Source organism: Berghia stephanieae, chromosome 8 (assembly GCF_034508935.2).
Source record: "Berghia stephanieae isolate SIO BIC M18660-M18661 chromosome 8, UCSD_Bste_1.3, whole genome shotgun sequence".
In the NCBI taxonomy this organism is placed as follows: domain Eukaryota; kingdom Metazoa; phylum Mollusca; class Gastropoda; order Nudibranchia; family Aeolidiidae; genus Berghia; species Berghia stephanieae.
The window spans coordinates 4,710,272-4,726,406 of NC_088367.1; the positions used below are offsets into that span (position 1 = coordinate 4,710,272).

The 16,135-nt window shown below is 39.0% G+C and overlaps 2 protein-coding genes across 2 annotated transcripts; both read right to left on the bottom strand.

Annotated features, from left to right (window-relative positions):
- Nucleotides 1-243: 243 nt before the first annotated feature.
- On the bottom strand, nucleotides 244-1,053 carry LOC144977947 (A disintegrin and metalloproteinase with thrombospondin motifs 9-like). Its single transcript, XM_078923357.1, has one exon. It carries the CDS (start codon nucleotides 1,051-1,053, stop codon nucleotides 244-246), a length of 810 nt encoding a protein of 269 aa, XP_078779483.1.
- A 69-nt stretch (nucleotides 1,054-1,122) lies between these two features.
- LOC144977948 (A disintegrin and metalloproteinase with thrombospondin motifs 16-like) lies at nucleotides 1,123-2,223 on the bottom strand. The gene has a single exon (XM_078923358.1). The coding sequence runs from the start codon at nucleotides 2,062-2,064 to the stop codon at nucleotides 1,123-1,125; it is 942 nt and encodes a 313-aa protein (XP_078779484.1). The 5' UTR covers nucleotides 2,065-2,223.
- Between the last annotated feature and the right edge of the window lie 13,912 nt (nucleotides 2,224-16,135).

Here is a 16,135-nt window from a genome sequence, read left to right on the forward strand (position 1 = left end):
GGGACACTTCGTAAAGCGTTTTGAGTACGCTTAGTGGATATTGCGCTATATGAAAGCTCAAGTTTCAAGATTTTTATAAGAAAATGAACTTCAGATTTATAACATTTTGATACCCTTCCAAATTATCCCTATCCACGATTGGGGGGGGGGTTGATATTAACAGAATCGAAACGTTTCATAAGAACCATTTAATCTCTTAAACAACCAACAAAGATACATTTTCAATTGAAATAGAAACATTGTTTAGTCTAAATTTGGTTTGATGTAGCTGATCTTTACTTGTCCTATAGGCTTTGTTCCACGGAGTAGTTTTACTACAACATCAGCGTCCGTGCGGCCTTTTGGAGCTCTAATGAAGAGGGAGTTATCAAATGACCATTTGACGTCTGCGTATTCTACAACATCGTCATCAATATATCTTCCTTTAGGATACTGACCACCTTTGCCTATGATGAGCTCATCATCACCGCTCCACAATTCCAGCTTGGCACCTTTTTTGATGACCTGTACATCGATAGACTTACTGCCCATTGGAATTCTAGCCAAAACTACTCGTTCTCCTTCGGGTACATCTTCAGTGGCAGTTTCTACTACACAACGATAGTCATCCCCTCCACAAAATCCGCACGCATCTTTTGGTTCATTTCCCGGACAATCGGAGAATTCCATGCATTGCCCGTTCACACACCTCATCTCGATGTTCAAACGTTTAAGGTCCCATTCACTACGTGCTTTCTCAATGCAAGGAGTTCCGCTGATCATTGTGCCGTCGAATTTTCCGTTTTGTTCAGGGTCTCTTTTACAGGACAGTACACAACTTTTACTTGTGATTGCTGAGGCTACCGTGGATCTTGAGATAAAAGGTGTATACATCGGCTGGATAGTTACGCCATTAGCGTTCATGGGAACACCGTTTTCCACAAATTTCCCGCATCTCTCGTCCCCTCTCGCCTGACGAAGACCTTCTACGGTCTCAGGATCTTCTGGGCAAGGTTTCTTGTTACAAAGACGTGCTTGAACAGACGGTCCTTGGCAATAGGGGGCCAAAAACATGCCTTTCGGAACAACGCATTTTCGAGTTTTGACTTGGACGCCTGTACCGCACGTTCTTGAACACGAACTCTAACGCTTTGACCACGAAGACCATTCTGGGGCTGATTTGTGTGCTCTCAGATATTCAATATCCCACCCAATCATCTGATCCCAATAGCCATTGCAATTCCCAGTGTTTGTGCAATGCATTTCGTCTCCACACGGAAATCCAGAGGGGGCATCCATCACTATGACATGCCCATAAGCATCATTCTTCTTATCTTGAAACCGGCACATAAATAATTTGCATATTTCATCTCCACTGACTTCATATGGTTTGAAATATTTATAGCCTTTCCCAGCATACAATTCACAGAGGTCATCTGGAGACCTGCTCTGACCTGGGTAGACGTGAGGTTGGCTGACGTATTTCTTTGGAATTTTTGTTTTGGCAGTTTCTTCAAATAGACAAGCACCTTTCCCTCTCTCAAATAAATGCTGCAATTCCCATTTATTGCACGGGGAGAAATTTTCCCCCTGACCACCACCCATAAAACTACCAGACAGAACCTTAATGTCATCCGGGCACTCGGCTGCCTCGTGATGATTGAAGCCTAGGTTGTGTCCAATTTCATGGGCAATCAACCTTTGTCTATTTGGGGCAAGGGATCTCATATTGGCACACCTTTTATTACTGCACACACCAGCCAGGTACGCTATTCCTGCTGCCGGTCCATCTTGTTGAGTCACGCCAGTATGAAGGAGATGCATGTCATATGCGTATTGATCTCTCGTGACCTCACAGAAAGATTTTAAATTCGTTCCTACATCTTCTACAAACTCATACCCCTCAGGATCTACCTCCCAATGTTCAATCAGCTTCACTTTAATGAATACATTGTATCCCACTTTTTGTCGATCACCATACAAAGCATTCACAGCTCCAATTGAGATGACCAAGTATTCATCCTCTCGACCTGGAACCTTTTCGTGGAGAAACTTCCAGTACTTAGCATCTGTGAACAATGCCATTTCAATGGTCAAGTCGGTTTCTTCCTTCCAGGCGTCGAACGGCTCTGCTTTTCGTTTGTCTCTGATTTTACTTTGAATGTCCTCTGAATATATGACGTTAGTGATACTGTTTGTTTTACTGTCACTTCGAAAATTTTCGACTCTTTAGGATATGTACTTGATGATTGTCTGTGTCAAAGGGTGGACGTAGTACTCCACTTCACTCCCTGCCACAATACCATGCAGACCGTTGCAGAGATTCACCGATGCCACACTCTCACGGTTATCTGACACGTGACCAGTTGCATAGCACCCTTCACTATTCGACACACCTCTCTTTGTCAGGCCTCTGTCTGTGTGTATGAGATATTCAGTGTCCGAGTCTAAAATTGATCGTCTTTTCAACGACAGATGCAGGTTCTCGCCGGAGCTTAATTCTAGTCGTATACGCGAGTGAGGATTGCCATTTTCAAGACTGTTCGTGACGCTGGACAAATCTCGTCTGTTGATTCGATGAAACGTGTCGGGGTGTTTTTCAATTAGTACAGAGGCAACATCGTGTTCTTCAAATCCGTACTCGGCAAAACGTTTCACGATTTCATGTCCCTCGTGTCTCAAGTGGCTGGGAATCGCAAGGCCAAATATACCAGCTGCGTGCAGAAAAAGGCAATAAAGGAGAAGTATCTTCATTTTCATCCTCTGTCTCTCAACACCAAGGCGTCATAATATGCAACCTGTGAATAAATAAAATTGAACGATATATCAGGTCATAATGCAAACTTGGACTTTAACAAAATGTGACTCACATCTTTAAAACGGTATCATGTCAAAATGATTAAGATGCAAAGGTTTGAATCGGCAGCAGAAAAAAAATGTGGAATGTGTGCGGCTATGTGGTCTTGTGGTATGACACTCGCTTTCGGAACTTAAGGTCTTGGGTTCGAGCCTAGCACGACGCATCGTTGAGTCATTGGTCCTTGGAGAAGGCTCTTTACTCACATTCTCTCACTATACTCAGTTGTAAAATGAGTACCTGGCCGTTAACAGCGTTGTCCTCGTCCGAAGAAATTGTAATATCGCCTAACAGGCGTCATATCCCGTCCTATATGTTAAATGTTGCTGTTGGCCAGGGTCCCCTTGTAAAGCGCTTTGAGTACGGTGCGAGAATGTGAGTAAGGAGCCTTTTCCAAGGACTCAAGCACCGAGGGCGAGGGTCGAACCCAGGACCTTCCGATCCAAAAGCCAGTGTCATACCACTAGACCACATAGCCGCACAAATATTATCATATTTCATTTGTTTTTTAAAGTGAAAAATTAGAATATGATGTTCCATCAAAGCAAATAACACGGACTTTTTGAGATTCTCCGTAGTCCATGATATAGATAGTTCGAAGATGACGTCACTCAGGTCTTTGTTATTGTTTTTTTGCCATCCGCGTTTATGAGTAATGCTCACTGAACTGTATTAACCCGACTATAAACGTTCATGGACACACACAGTTTTATGTGTTGGTTCGTTATACTTCCGGATGGCAATGTTATGAGCTTCTAAGCCAAGCGCATACTATCTATATAATTGCTCAAAAAAGGCTTTAACAGGTTCATCATCAACTACAACAGAATAGAATATTATTGTATCACGCATATGTTATAGCCTAATAGGGAATGAGATTAGCGGAAGAGTAGCGTTCCTTGATTGGACATCACCTTACAGAGAGAACGTCAACATGGTTTTGCGCATGCGTCTCTCTCGTCCTCGCTTTCGGTGAAGTGTCTCCGGAAGCGAGGACTAGAGACGCATGCGCCTAACCAACATGACGTTCTCTCTCTAATAACTTCTCCGCCGGTGACGTCCAATCAAGGGACGCTACTCTTCCGCTAATCTCATTCCCTATATCGCAGCTTACCTTCCAAGCCCTGATACTCGATGTGGGACGATTTTGAATGAATGAAACATCACGACTATTTCCAGACCCTTTATATATATATATGATCACAACTCGCTGAGAGTTTGACCATGTTGTTGTGGTGTTACCTTTCATATAAATTTGGCAGGGAACCAAATGTATGTCTATGCAATAAACTCACTCACCATGCCGGCCGGTTACTTGTTTGGCCAGGTATGAGATTTGCCAGATTGTGACTTGTATCTTTGGCCACATAAACTCTGCCCCGTGCAGTCCTTCATAGGCATTGGGCCCATGGGAGACGGAGTTTATCCCCGTTTTTTTAAAGCGTAAAACGGACAATATATAGCAATTGCTTGATGCCCTTTGGATAGGACGCTAGTCTATATCGCAAAGTACTTTCCGCCAGATCTAGCAGACCCAGCTACCCAATCACTGCTGGGTGGACAGGGGGGGTCAGAAAAGAAAAATCTCGACTGCACGCGGGGATTGATCTCGATCCCTTTTAGTGTGAAGCGATTGCTCTACCAACTGAGATATCGGGACCCCCATGAACTCTGACCCATGGTAGCCCAAAAAAACATTGCCCGAAAACATTGATTCTGATTTAACCCTCTCCACACCGACCATTTTCCCTGAAACGTCATTCCCATCCGTTATAAAATTGATTTTTAAAACTCTAACTCGAAACGAATTCTACGTGCTATAGATAGTATGCGCTTGGCTAAGAAGCTCATAACATTGCCATCCGGAAGTATAAAGGACCAACACACAAAACTGTGTGTATCCATGAACGTTTATAGTCGGGTTAATACAGTTCAGTGAGGATTACTCATAAACGCGGATGGCAAAAAACAATAACAAAGACCTAAGTGACGTCATCTTTGAACTATCTGTAGGCTACATAATTTTGTTCTTCAAAACAGGCCATGCATAACAGCACAACTATAACCACACAAAAAATCTTCAAATTTGGTGATGGAGAAAACTAAGTATGAATGAGAAAAATGTTGTTTGAATCATTACAATTGTGATGATTATAATGTAATTGGTATGGAAAAGGTTAAAGATAAAAGGCCTAAATCTAAAACTAAAGACAAAAGAAGAGCCCATGGAATATTCTGGACATCACACAAAATCGCAGGAAGTTTGTTTGTTTTTGTTTTTAATGGTTTTACGGCGTGTGCAACACATTAAGGTCATATCATGGCTGGTAAAAAGGAAGAAAATGGGATAGTACACAGTTCTAGAATTACAATTAAAGCACAAAAGAAAAGGTAAGACAAACAGGAATTGGTTCAAATAGGAAACAAATGTGGAATCCAAGAGCACACTATCAAGGTACTTAGTTTGAGATCGCCTAAAAGTCTCCCCCAGACACCAGCACAAGATCCCACTAAGAGGAATACACTCAAATGTTTACAAATCATACGTTAAAAATAAAATAATAACAATGCATAGCAGAGATGATTTACAATGAAAAAGATATCATCTCCCAAAACTAGAACTATACATTCGACTGTTTCCCTCCCAGCCAAGGACTCCGGGTGTATAAGTCGAGAATATTTATTGTTTCTCTAAGCGCCCCCCCCCCCCCCCCCCTCCCCCCAACCTTGTGCACCCAGCAACTATTTGGTCGCTGAGTTTGGTGGATATGGCGGAAAGTACTTGTGTGATGGACTAGAGACCTAACCAAAGAGTAGCAAGCCATTACTATTGTCTGGCTAACGCTAAGGAAACAGGCCTAAATCCCTGACACATAATTCTATAGGGAACACTTCCGACTCGGCGTCCCGATAACTCAGTTGGTAGAGCACTCGCTCCATGCGCAAAGGGACCGAGATCGATCCCGTGGTACGATCTAGATTTTTTTTCTGACCTCCCGGTCACCCAGCAGTGAATGAGTAGCTGGGTCTATTAGACAATGGCGAAAAGTAATTAGCGATAGACTGACGTCCTATCCAAAGGAAAGCAAGTAATTGCTGTTGTCCGTTTAACGCTATAGAAACTGGGATAATGGGTCTGAAGGACACAACCTATTTTTTAACTTCCGACTGGTATGTTCTATAGATAGTATGCGCTTGGCTAAGAAGCTCACAACATTGCCATCCGGAAGTATAAAGGACCAACACACAAAACTATGTGTAACCTTAAACGTTTATAGTCTGGTTAATACAGTTTAGTGAGTGTTTCTCACAAACGTGGATGGTAAAAGCAATAACAATGACCCGAGTGACGTCAACTTCATACTATATTATATAAAAGCTCATGGTTACACAATGTTTTGTGTGTGGTCCGTTATACTTCCGGATGACAATATTGTGACCTTCTTGGCCAAGCGCATACTATCTATAATGCAAAAGCCGATATGAACCGTAGCCATCGTTAAGTTATAGATAGTTCGAAGATGACGTCACTCATGTGTTTGTTATTGTTTTTTGCCATCCACGTTTATGAGTAATTCTCACCAAACTGTAATATCCAGACTATAAACGAACATGGTTACACACAGTTTTGTGTGTTGGCCAGTTTTACTTCCGGGTGGCAATGTTGTGAACGAATTAGCCAAGTGCATACTATCTATAGCCTGACACTGAAACCCAAAAGGACTGGCATTTTGACGTCATTATTTGGTTTTTGCACCGCCTAGTGAGTTGTCGTTAGTAGAGCTCATGGAAACAAGTTATTTCATTGGTTAAACTATTGAATACAATTCACAATTTGTTTTCTTTTGTGGCAAAAGACAGGCATTTTGACGTCATTTTTTGGTCAGTATCAGGCCATAACTTTACGAAGACCACGTCCGTACTCAGAAGAAAAAAAATATTTTAAAATTTTGGCCAGAAAATTCGTCCCTGAGAGTTTGGTTTTTGCCAAAATGAAAGTCATTTTAACCAACCCGACTTAATACCGTTTTGAGACGAAGGGTCACATTTTAATCGATCGATATTTGAAGGATGAGTTTTATGGCCAAAATGTTTTATATATACGTGTTGTTATTTCAGAGTGTGACAGGAACAGCTGTTGACATCACAACAAGATTAACTACAAATTACAGCATTTGGAAATGTGATACGGGTCGCGCCTTCATTCATGGGATCGTGGGGGGGGGGGGGGGGGGGGGGGGGGGGGGGGGGCAGCCAGCGTGGCTCAGCGGTACGCTCTTTGCTTCGTGCCCGAAAGGTACCGAGTTCGATCACCCGCCGCTGAGCTGTGCGGTCTTGAGGAGCAAATCACCACGACCTAGCTCAATTTGCAGCGCTGCATAGACCCTAGAGATAAATTTCCCCTATGGGATGAATAAAGAGAATATTTTTTAATGGAATTTTTGACAGGTCTTTGTTATTGTTTTTGCCATCCGCGTTTATGAATACTTCTCACTAAACTGTATTAACCAGACTATAAACGTTCAAGGTTACACATAGTTTTTGTGTGTTGGTCCGTATTACTTCCGGATGGCAATGTTGTGAGCTTCTTAGCCAAGCGCATATACTATCTATTACAGGAAGCGTTCTTTGGTTGGTTAAACAAAATGGCGATGTTTACTAATCTAAGCCAACGACACAGGTTTTACTATCGATGGTATGCGTTGACGTAAAATACTCACTTGTTCTACCCGTCAAATCAATTGTACATATTTGTGTTACCTTAACCCTCTCCTTACCTGACATTTTCAGGATTTTCTTAAAAACTTCACACCCGACTAACACAAAAATAGATTTTTAATCACTCTGATATACGATCGGTAAAGTTCTTGCCATTCATAATGTCTTTAGCAAAACATAAACACTGTTCATTTTCTTTAAATTTTATGATGTACAAGAGAAATTTGAGTAAGAAAAATGTTGGTTGTATCGTGACGAATGTGACGATTTTCCTGTAGTTGGTATGGAGACTGTTAAACGTTTTTAGTCTGATGGAGAGAATCAAGTGGGAATGAATCAACCCAATGCCGGTCAAGAAAATAATATTTAAAAAGTATCGATAGGTCAACTTATTTCATTAATTTGTGCGGCCATGTGGTCTTGTGGTAGGTCACTCGCTTTCGGATAGGATGGTCCTGGGTTCGAGCATTGCTCGGCGCATAGTTGATTCCTTGGAAAAGGCTCTTTACTCACGCTCTCTCACCGTAAACTCAGGTGTAAAATGAGTACCTGGCCGCCAACAGCGTTGTCTCTGTCGGAAAAATAAATTGAAATATCACCTATCAGACGTCGTGTCTCGTTTGTTTATGTTACGTGTTGCTGTTGATGTTGGACCCTTTGTAAAGCGCTTTGAGCACGTTTAGTGGATATTGCTCTATATAAAAGCTCTTTTTTAGAGAGAGGTAAACTTATTTCAAACTATTGTAAACAACCAGATTTTGGATATTTGTCCGAGCTAGTCTGGAGGTATGTCGCCAATTCTGTATTTTAATTGGTCAAAAAATACAGCCCTGCCCTACTGATTAATTATTTGAACCCAACGTAATAGGCTTCAGAGTCGTGACGTCACTTCCCTCGTAATGACGCATTGTAACTTAGTAACTGGTTCTAAACTATCGGAACAATGGCGGACGACCTTATGAAATACTTGTCCGACGAGCATAAAACTATCCAGAGCAGAAAAACATTATAAATCATCTGATAATGTTTTTAATTTTATACATTCTGATCACATGACATGTGGAAAAGGTTATAGCCAGCATGAAGAATAAAAAGTACCGATTTTCTTTGTTTAGAACCACGCTGCTCGCCGTTGCTGGGTGACGTGACATCAGACTATGGGAGCGATCTATATTCATGTTTTCGTCCAACCTAGTCATCGATCACATGATTTGTTGCTGTAAAATGATTGGATATTTCTAAACAAATTATGTAAACACGCTGCTTTGTTTATGAAAGTTGTAAACATACCCATGAGTCATGCTGAGCAAAATGACCAATTGTAAGGTTGGATATTTCTCAATCTGTGAACACTTTTCACTATGTGGGTCATTTTGAGCACACTTTGCAATGTGACCAATGACCTTGAGCACATGGTAATGTAATATAGATGATGCCAAAGAGATGATGCCCATTTAACTCGACTTAAAATCGCTCATGATTAGGGGGTCAAGCTATAGATAGTTCGAAGATGACGTCACACAGGTCTTTGTTATTCTTCTTTTGCCATCCACGTTTATGAGTAATGCTCACTGAACTGTATTAACCTGACTATAAACGTTCATGGATACACACAGTTTTGTATGTTGGTCCGTTATACTTCCGGATGGCAATGTTATGAACTTCTTAGCCAAGCGCTTACTATCGATAGATAGAATGCGCTTGGCCAAGGAGTTCACAACATTGCCATCCGGAAGTATAACGGACCAACACACAAACTCTGTGTAACCATGAACTTTTATAGTCTGGTTAATACAGTTTAGTGAGAACAACTCACAAACGCGGATGGCAAAAACAATAACAAAGGCCTGAGTGACGTCATCGTCGAACTATCTATACTTTATAATGATATGCTCTGACACGGCACTTTCCCTGACGTACATCCTTTTAAGATATTTCTGGAAACCTGACACCAGAAAAAGAACCATGAATACTGGGATGGGACTTTAACAGTTTTCAATGGTCGTGCGTGGGTTATCTAACTTGGCTCGTGTGTATAATGAGGTCATGATAATATTATCGGAGAAAGAAGTTGAGGTGGCAGAATTTATGAGAATGATGAGATGGTCACTTGGCTGGTTGTTCATCAACAATAAACTGAATGAATTCGATCTTTCTCTCATCATTGTTATTGTTTTTATACCGCCAAATGGGTGATTAGTTATCACACGATTTTCTCGATCAAATTCTAAACTTTTAAGTTTACACAATGATTTATGTGTTGGGTATAGATAGTATGCGCTTGACTAAGAAGCTCATAACATTGTCATCCGGAAGTATAAGGGGCCAACACACAAAACTGTGTGTATCAATGAACGTTTATAGTCAGGTTAATACAGTTCAATGAGCATTACTCATAAACGCGGATGGCAAAAAACAATAACAAAGACCTGTGTGACGTCATCTTTGAACTATCTATAGATAGTTCGAAGATGACGTCACTCAGGCCTTTGTTATTGTTTTTGCCATCCGCGTTTGTGAGTTGTTCTCACTAAACTGTATTAACCAGACTATAAACGTTCATGGTTACACAGAGTTTTGTGTGTTGGTCCGTTATCCTTCCGGATGGCAATGTTATGAGCTTCTTAGCCAAGCGCATACTATCTGTATTCATCAAGCGGTAGAACAGTGGGTATTTTATTTAGACACATACAATCGGTAGTAAAGCCTTTGTAGTTTGCTGTTTACCAATCACTGTCATTGCTTGCATTATGACGACTGTCCGAGAGGCGTGGTTATCTAAGTGTCTATAGATAGTATGCGCTTGGCTAAGAGGCTCACAACATTGCCATCCGGAAGAAAAACGGACCAACATACAAAACGATGTAAAACCATGAATTTTTGTAGTATGGTTAATACAGTTTAGCGAAAATTACTCATAAACATGGTGGCAAAAAACAATAACAAAAACCTGAGTGACGTCATCTTCGTTCAATCTATATGAGCATTGTTCACTTCAATTTAAAGTTAAAGATATCCAATCAAATTATTTATCAGTACAACAATTTTGTGAGACAATTGGCACCAAGACTGTAATGTCAAAGAACAGGTTCTAAACTCATTGGAAGTGTAAAACCACTCTTACGGAGAACTGGAAACATGCCTTGTGTAGTCTGTTGATCCCCTGTTTTTATCGTGATGGCATCTTATTTCATAGTCTATAATATTATATTTTCTAGTCTAAATATTTGCTGGCGGTCAATTGAGACCATTTATCCTCGCTTTCAGGGGCAGCAGCGTAGCTCAGTGGTACTGTCTTTGCTTCCTACCCGAAAGGTACCGAGTTCAATCACCCGCCGCTGTGTTATTGTGTGGCCTTGAGCAAGTCACCTCGCCCTAGCTCACTTTGTGACGTCACGACTTATCTCCCCTATTGTATTTTAAAATAATCAGATACCTTTGCGATTTCTTTTAGAAGTAATAAATACAATGACTTACTTACTTACTGACTAAATTACTTACTAACTTATTAACTTACTTACTTACTTACTTACTTACTTACCGACTAACTTACTAATTTACTAACTTTCTAACTTACTTACTTACTTATTTAAATACTAACTTACTTACTTACTTATTTATTTATATCAATTACTTACTTACTAACTTACTTACTCACTAACTCACTTACTTACTAACTTACTTACTAACTTACTTACTAACTTACTAACTTACTTACTTACTTACTACCTTACTTACTAACTTACTTACTTACTAACTTACTAACTTACTTACTAACTTACTTACTTACTAACTTACTTACTTACTTGCTTACTGAATAACTTACTTACTTACTTGCTTACTGGCTAACTTACTTACTTACTCACTTACTAACTTACTTACTAATTCACTTACTTACTAGATTGCTTACTTACTTACACACTTACTTACTTAATTACTTACTTACTTATCCAAACCAACGACCACCTGAGCTCTAGCCCTTCGGTCTTGTGCCATGACGTAAAAGTTAGATGTCTTTTGTAGTTGTTCCAGGTGACTATACAGTGTGTTACTCATGCTTGGATTTGGTGGGAGGAATGTGCATCTCAGGTCTTCAAGAGGTTGACATTCAAGCAAGTGGTGCGTTACTGTTTCATTGGAGAAAGTGGCAAATGAAGGAGTTAGCACTGGTTTCAGATTAATGTAAATGTTGCTGCTTGAACCTCGAAGAAATAAATAACAATGTGAAATTGAATGTAAGCTTCAATTTAATATACGAGAACAGATAAAATGGAAGTTTCGGGTTTCCCATTTATCAACAAAACATTCGCTTGTAATGTTTCATTCATCCTGTTTTGTTGATAAAGGGGAAATAATAATGTCACATTTTGTAATCGATAAAACATGAAAAAGAAAAGAAAAAAAATAGCCAATAACAAAACAAGAAAATAACAACAACAAAAAAAAAAACAAACAAAAAAAACTTCTAGTGAGGTCTTGTTTTGACCTTCCCAAGCCCGCAGAAAACGCAAAGAGGAACGTCCTATATCATGAATGGCACATGCAGGCTGGTGCTTAGATGCTATTTTTCATTTCTCCCGCTTAATCGCACATTCTGCTTAATCGACACACTTACCCAAACTCCCGAGGTGTGCGATTAAGCGGAGACGACTTTAATAGGTGTTTTCCTCTATGCGGGCAGCTGTTGTATAAATAGAATGAAGTTGACGTCACTCAAGTCTTTGTAATTGTTTTTTTTTTTTTTGCTATCCATGTTTATGAGTAATTCTCATTGAATTGTATTAACCAGAATATAAACGTTCATGGTGATACATGGTTTTGTGTGTTGGTCCGTTATACATACTTCCAGATGGCAGTGTTGTGAGCTTCTTAGCCAAGCGCGTACTATCTATATTTATGTCTTTGTGTTGAGTGTTGCCTCAATAGATAGTACGCGCTTGGCTTAGGAGTTCACAACATTGACATCCGGAAGTATAACGGACCAACACTCAAAACTGTATGTATCCATGAACTTTTATAGTCGGGTTAATACAGTTCAGTGAGCATTACTCATAAACGCGGATGGCAAAAAACAATTACAAAGACCTGAGTGACGTAACCTTCAAGGTTACACACAGTTTTTTGTGTCGGCCAGTTTTACTTCCGGATGGCAATATTATGAGCTTCTTAGCCAAGCGCATACTATCTATAGGATGTTTGATGATAGAATATTTTTCTTCCAGACATAAACCCCATTGTTTTGTTGATGGTGTGTAACCGTTTGTTTTAGATAAAAATTTTCTATGAAACACAGTGGCCCTATTGGCACTGAGATAACCACGCCTCTCGGACAGTCGTCACAATCCAAACAAAGGCAGTGATTGGGGTTAACATCGTGAACCAGACAGGAGTTACTATCGATGGTGAGGTAAATGCCCACAATATAGTAGACGTGATCAAAATTATGCTTGAATTATTTTAAAATAGCTCCATTTATCAAAAAGGTGAGAACTATTATTTCATGGTTTTTGTTTATATATATATATATATATATATATATATATATATATATATATATATATATATATAGTTATATAATATATAAATTATATATTTATATATAAATTATAAAAACAAAGACCATGAAATAAATGCGCCAAACTTGATAAAAGGAGCTATTAATAAAATATTTCAAGTATAATTTTGATCACTTCTACTATATTGCTTCGGGCACTCGCCCTCATGAGAAATAATATTGTAAAAGTTGATCATAATTGTACCTGAAATATTATTTATATATATATATATATATATATATATATATATATATATATATATATATATATATATATATATATATATATATATACATAAGAGTGTAAACATCGATCTCAAAGGGAATAAAATTATTCTGCGGACAATATCTATATGCAATATCCACTAAACGTGCTCAAAGCGCTTTACAAGGGGTCCCTGGCCAACAGCAACACATAACATGTAGGACGAGACATGACGCCTGTCAGGCGATATTACAATTTTTTGGGACAGAGACAACGCTGTTAACGGCCAGGTACTCATTTTACGCCTGAGTACGGTGAGAGAATGTGAGTAAAGAGCCTTCTCCAAGGACTCAACTATGCGCCGAGCGAGGCTCGAACCCAGGACTTTCCGATCCGAAAGCGAGTGTCATACCACTAGACCACATAGCCGCACAACATCTATGCATCTGTGCAGATGAATGGATTCATCGTTGAATATGACAAGTGTAGCTTGTTATCATTTCAATCGTTGTTTTGTGATACCAACAATTATCTTGTCCCTTTGTTATCCACACAATACGATTCAATAGTCTGATGTAGGCCGCCTGGCAACGGCGGCCATCTTGGTTCTAAACAAAGAAAATCATTACTTTTTATTTTTCATGCTGGCTAGAACTTTTCATATGCCTTGTGATCAGAATGTGTAAAAGTCAAAACATGATCAGACTTTTAATGGGGTTTTTTTCCTCTGAATACGCTGTTATGATCGTCAGAGAAATATTTCATAGGGGCGTCCGCCATTGTTCCGATAGTTTAGAGCTAGTGTTACTAAGTTACGACTGTAGAAGAGTATTAAAAATGTAACTAGACGTTACATCTATGCAGATGAATGAAATCAACGTTGAACATAACAAGTGTATTTTGTTATCATTTCAATGGTTGTTTTGTGATACCAACAATTATCTTGTCCCTTTGTTATCCACACAATTAACATACATACACACCACACTTGCATATCAATTAACATACATACACACCACACTTGCATATCAATTAACATACATACACACCACACTTGCATATCAATTAACATACCTACACACCACACTTGCATATCAATTAACATACCTACACACCACACTTGCATATCAATTAACATACCTACACACCACACTTGCATATCAATTAACATACCTACACACCACACTTGCATATCAATTAACATACATACACACCACACTTGCATATCAATTAACATACCTACACACCACACTTGCATATCAATTAACATACATACACACCACACTTGCATATCAATTAACATACCTACACACCACACTTGCATATCAATTAACATACCTACACACCACACTTGCATATCAATTAACATACATACACACCACACTTGCATATCAATTAACATACCTACACACCACACTTGCATATCAATTAACATACCTACACACCACACTTGCATATCAATTAACATACATACACACCACACTTGCATATCAATTAACATACATACACACCACACTTGCATATCAATTAACATACCTACACACCACACTTGCATATCAATTAACATACATACACACCACACTTGCATATCAATTAACATACTACACACCACACTTGCATATCAATTAACATACCTACACACCACACTTGCATATCAATTAACATACCTACACACCACACTTGCATATCAATTAACATACATACACACCACACTTGCATATCAATTAACATACATACACACCACACTTGCATATCAATTAACATACCTACACACCACACTTGCATATCAATTAACATACATACACACCACACTTGCATATCAATTAACATACCTACACACCACACTTGCATATCAATTAACATACCTACACACCACACTTGCATATCAATTAACATACCTACACACCACACTTGCATATCAATTAACATACCTACACACCACACTTGCATATCAATTAACATACCTACACACCACACTTGCATATCAATTAACATACATACACACCACACTTGCATATCAATTAACATACCTACACACCACACTTGCATATCATAATTAACATTACATACACACCACACTTGCATATCAATTAACATACCTACACACCACACTTGCATATCAATTAACATACATACACACCACACTTGCATATCAATTAACATACCTACACACCACACTTGCATATCAATTAACATACCTACACACCACACTTGCATATCAATTAACATACCTACACACCACACTTGCATATCAATTCTAACATACACTATCATACACCACACACTTGCATATCAATTAACATACCTACACACCACACTTGCATATCAATTAACATACCTACACACCACACTTGCATATCAATTAACATACCTACACACCACACTTGCATATCAATTAACATACCTACACACCACACTTGCATATCAATTAACATACTACACACCACACTTGCATATCAATTAACATACTACACACCACACTTGCATTCAATTAACATACTACACACCACACTTGCATATCAATTAACATACCTACACACCACACTTGCATATCAATTAACATACTACACACCACACTTGCATATCAATTAACATACCTACACACCACACTTGCATATCAATTAACATACATACACACCACACTTGCATATCAATTAACATACCTACACACCACACTTGCATATCAATTAACATACATACACACCACACTTGCATATCAATTAACATACCTACACACCACACTTGCATATCAATTAACATACCTACACACCACACTTGCATATCAATTAACATACATACACACCACACTTGCATATCAATT

Excerpts from the sequence above, each read along its gene's own strand:
- LOC144977947 (XM_078923357.1), bottom strand. The coding sequence starts at position 1,053 with ATGTTTTTGGCCCCCTATTGCCAAGGACCGTCTGTTCAAGCACGTCTT.
- LOC144977948 (XM_078923358.1), bottom strand. The coding sequence starts at position 2,064 with ATGGCATTGTTCACAGATGCTAAGTACTGGAAGTTTCTCCACGAAAAG.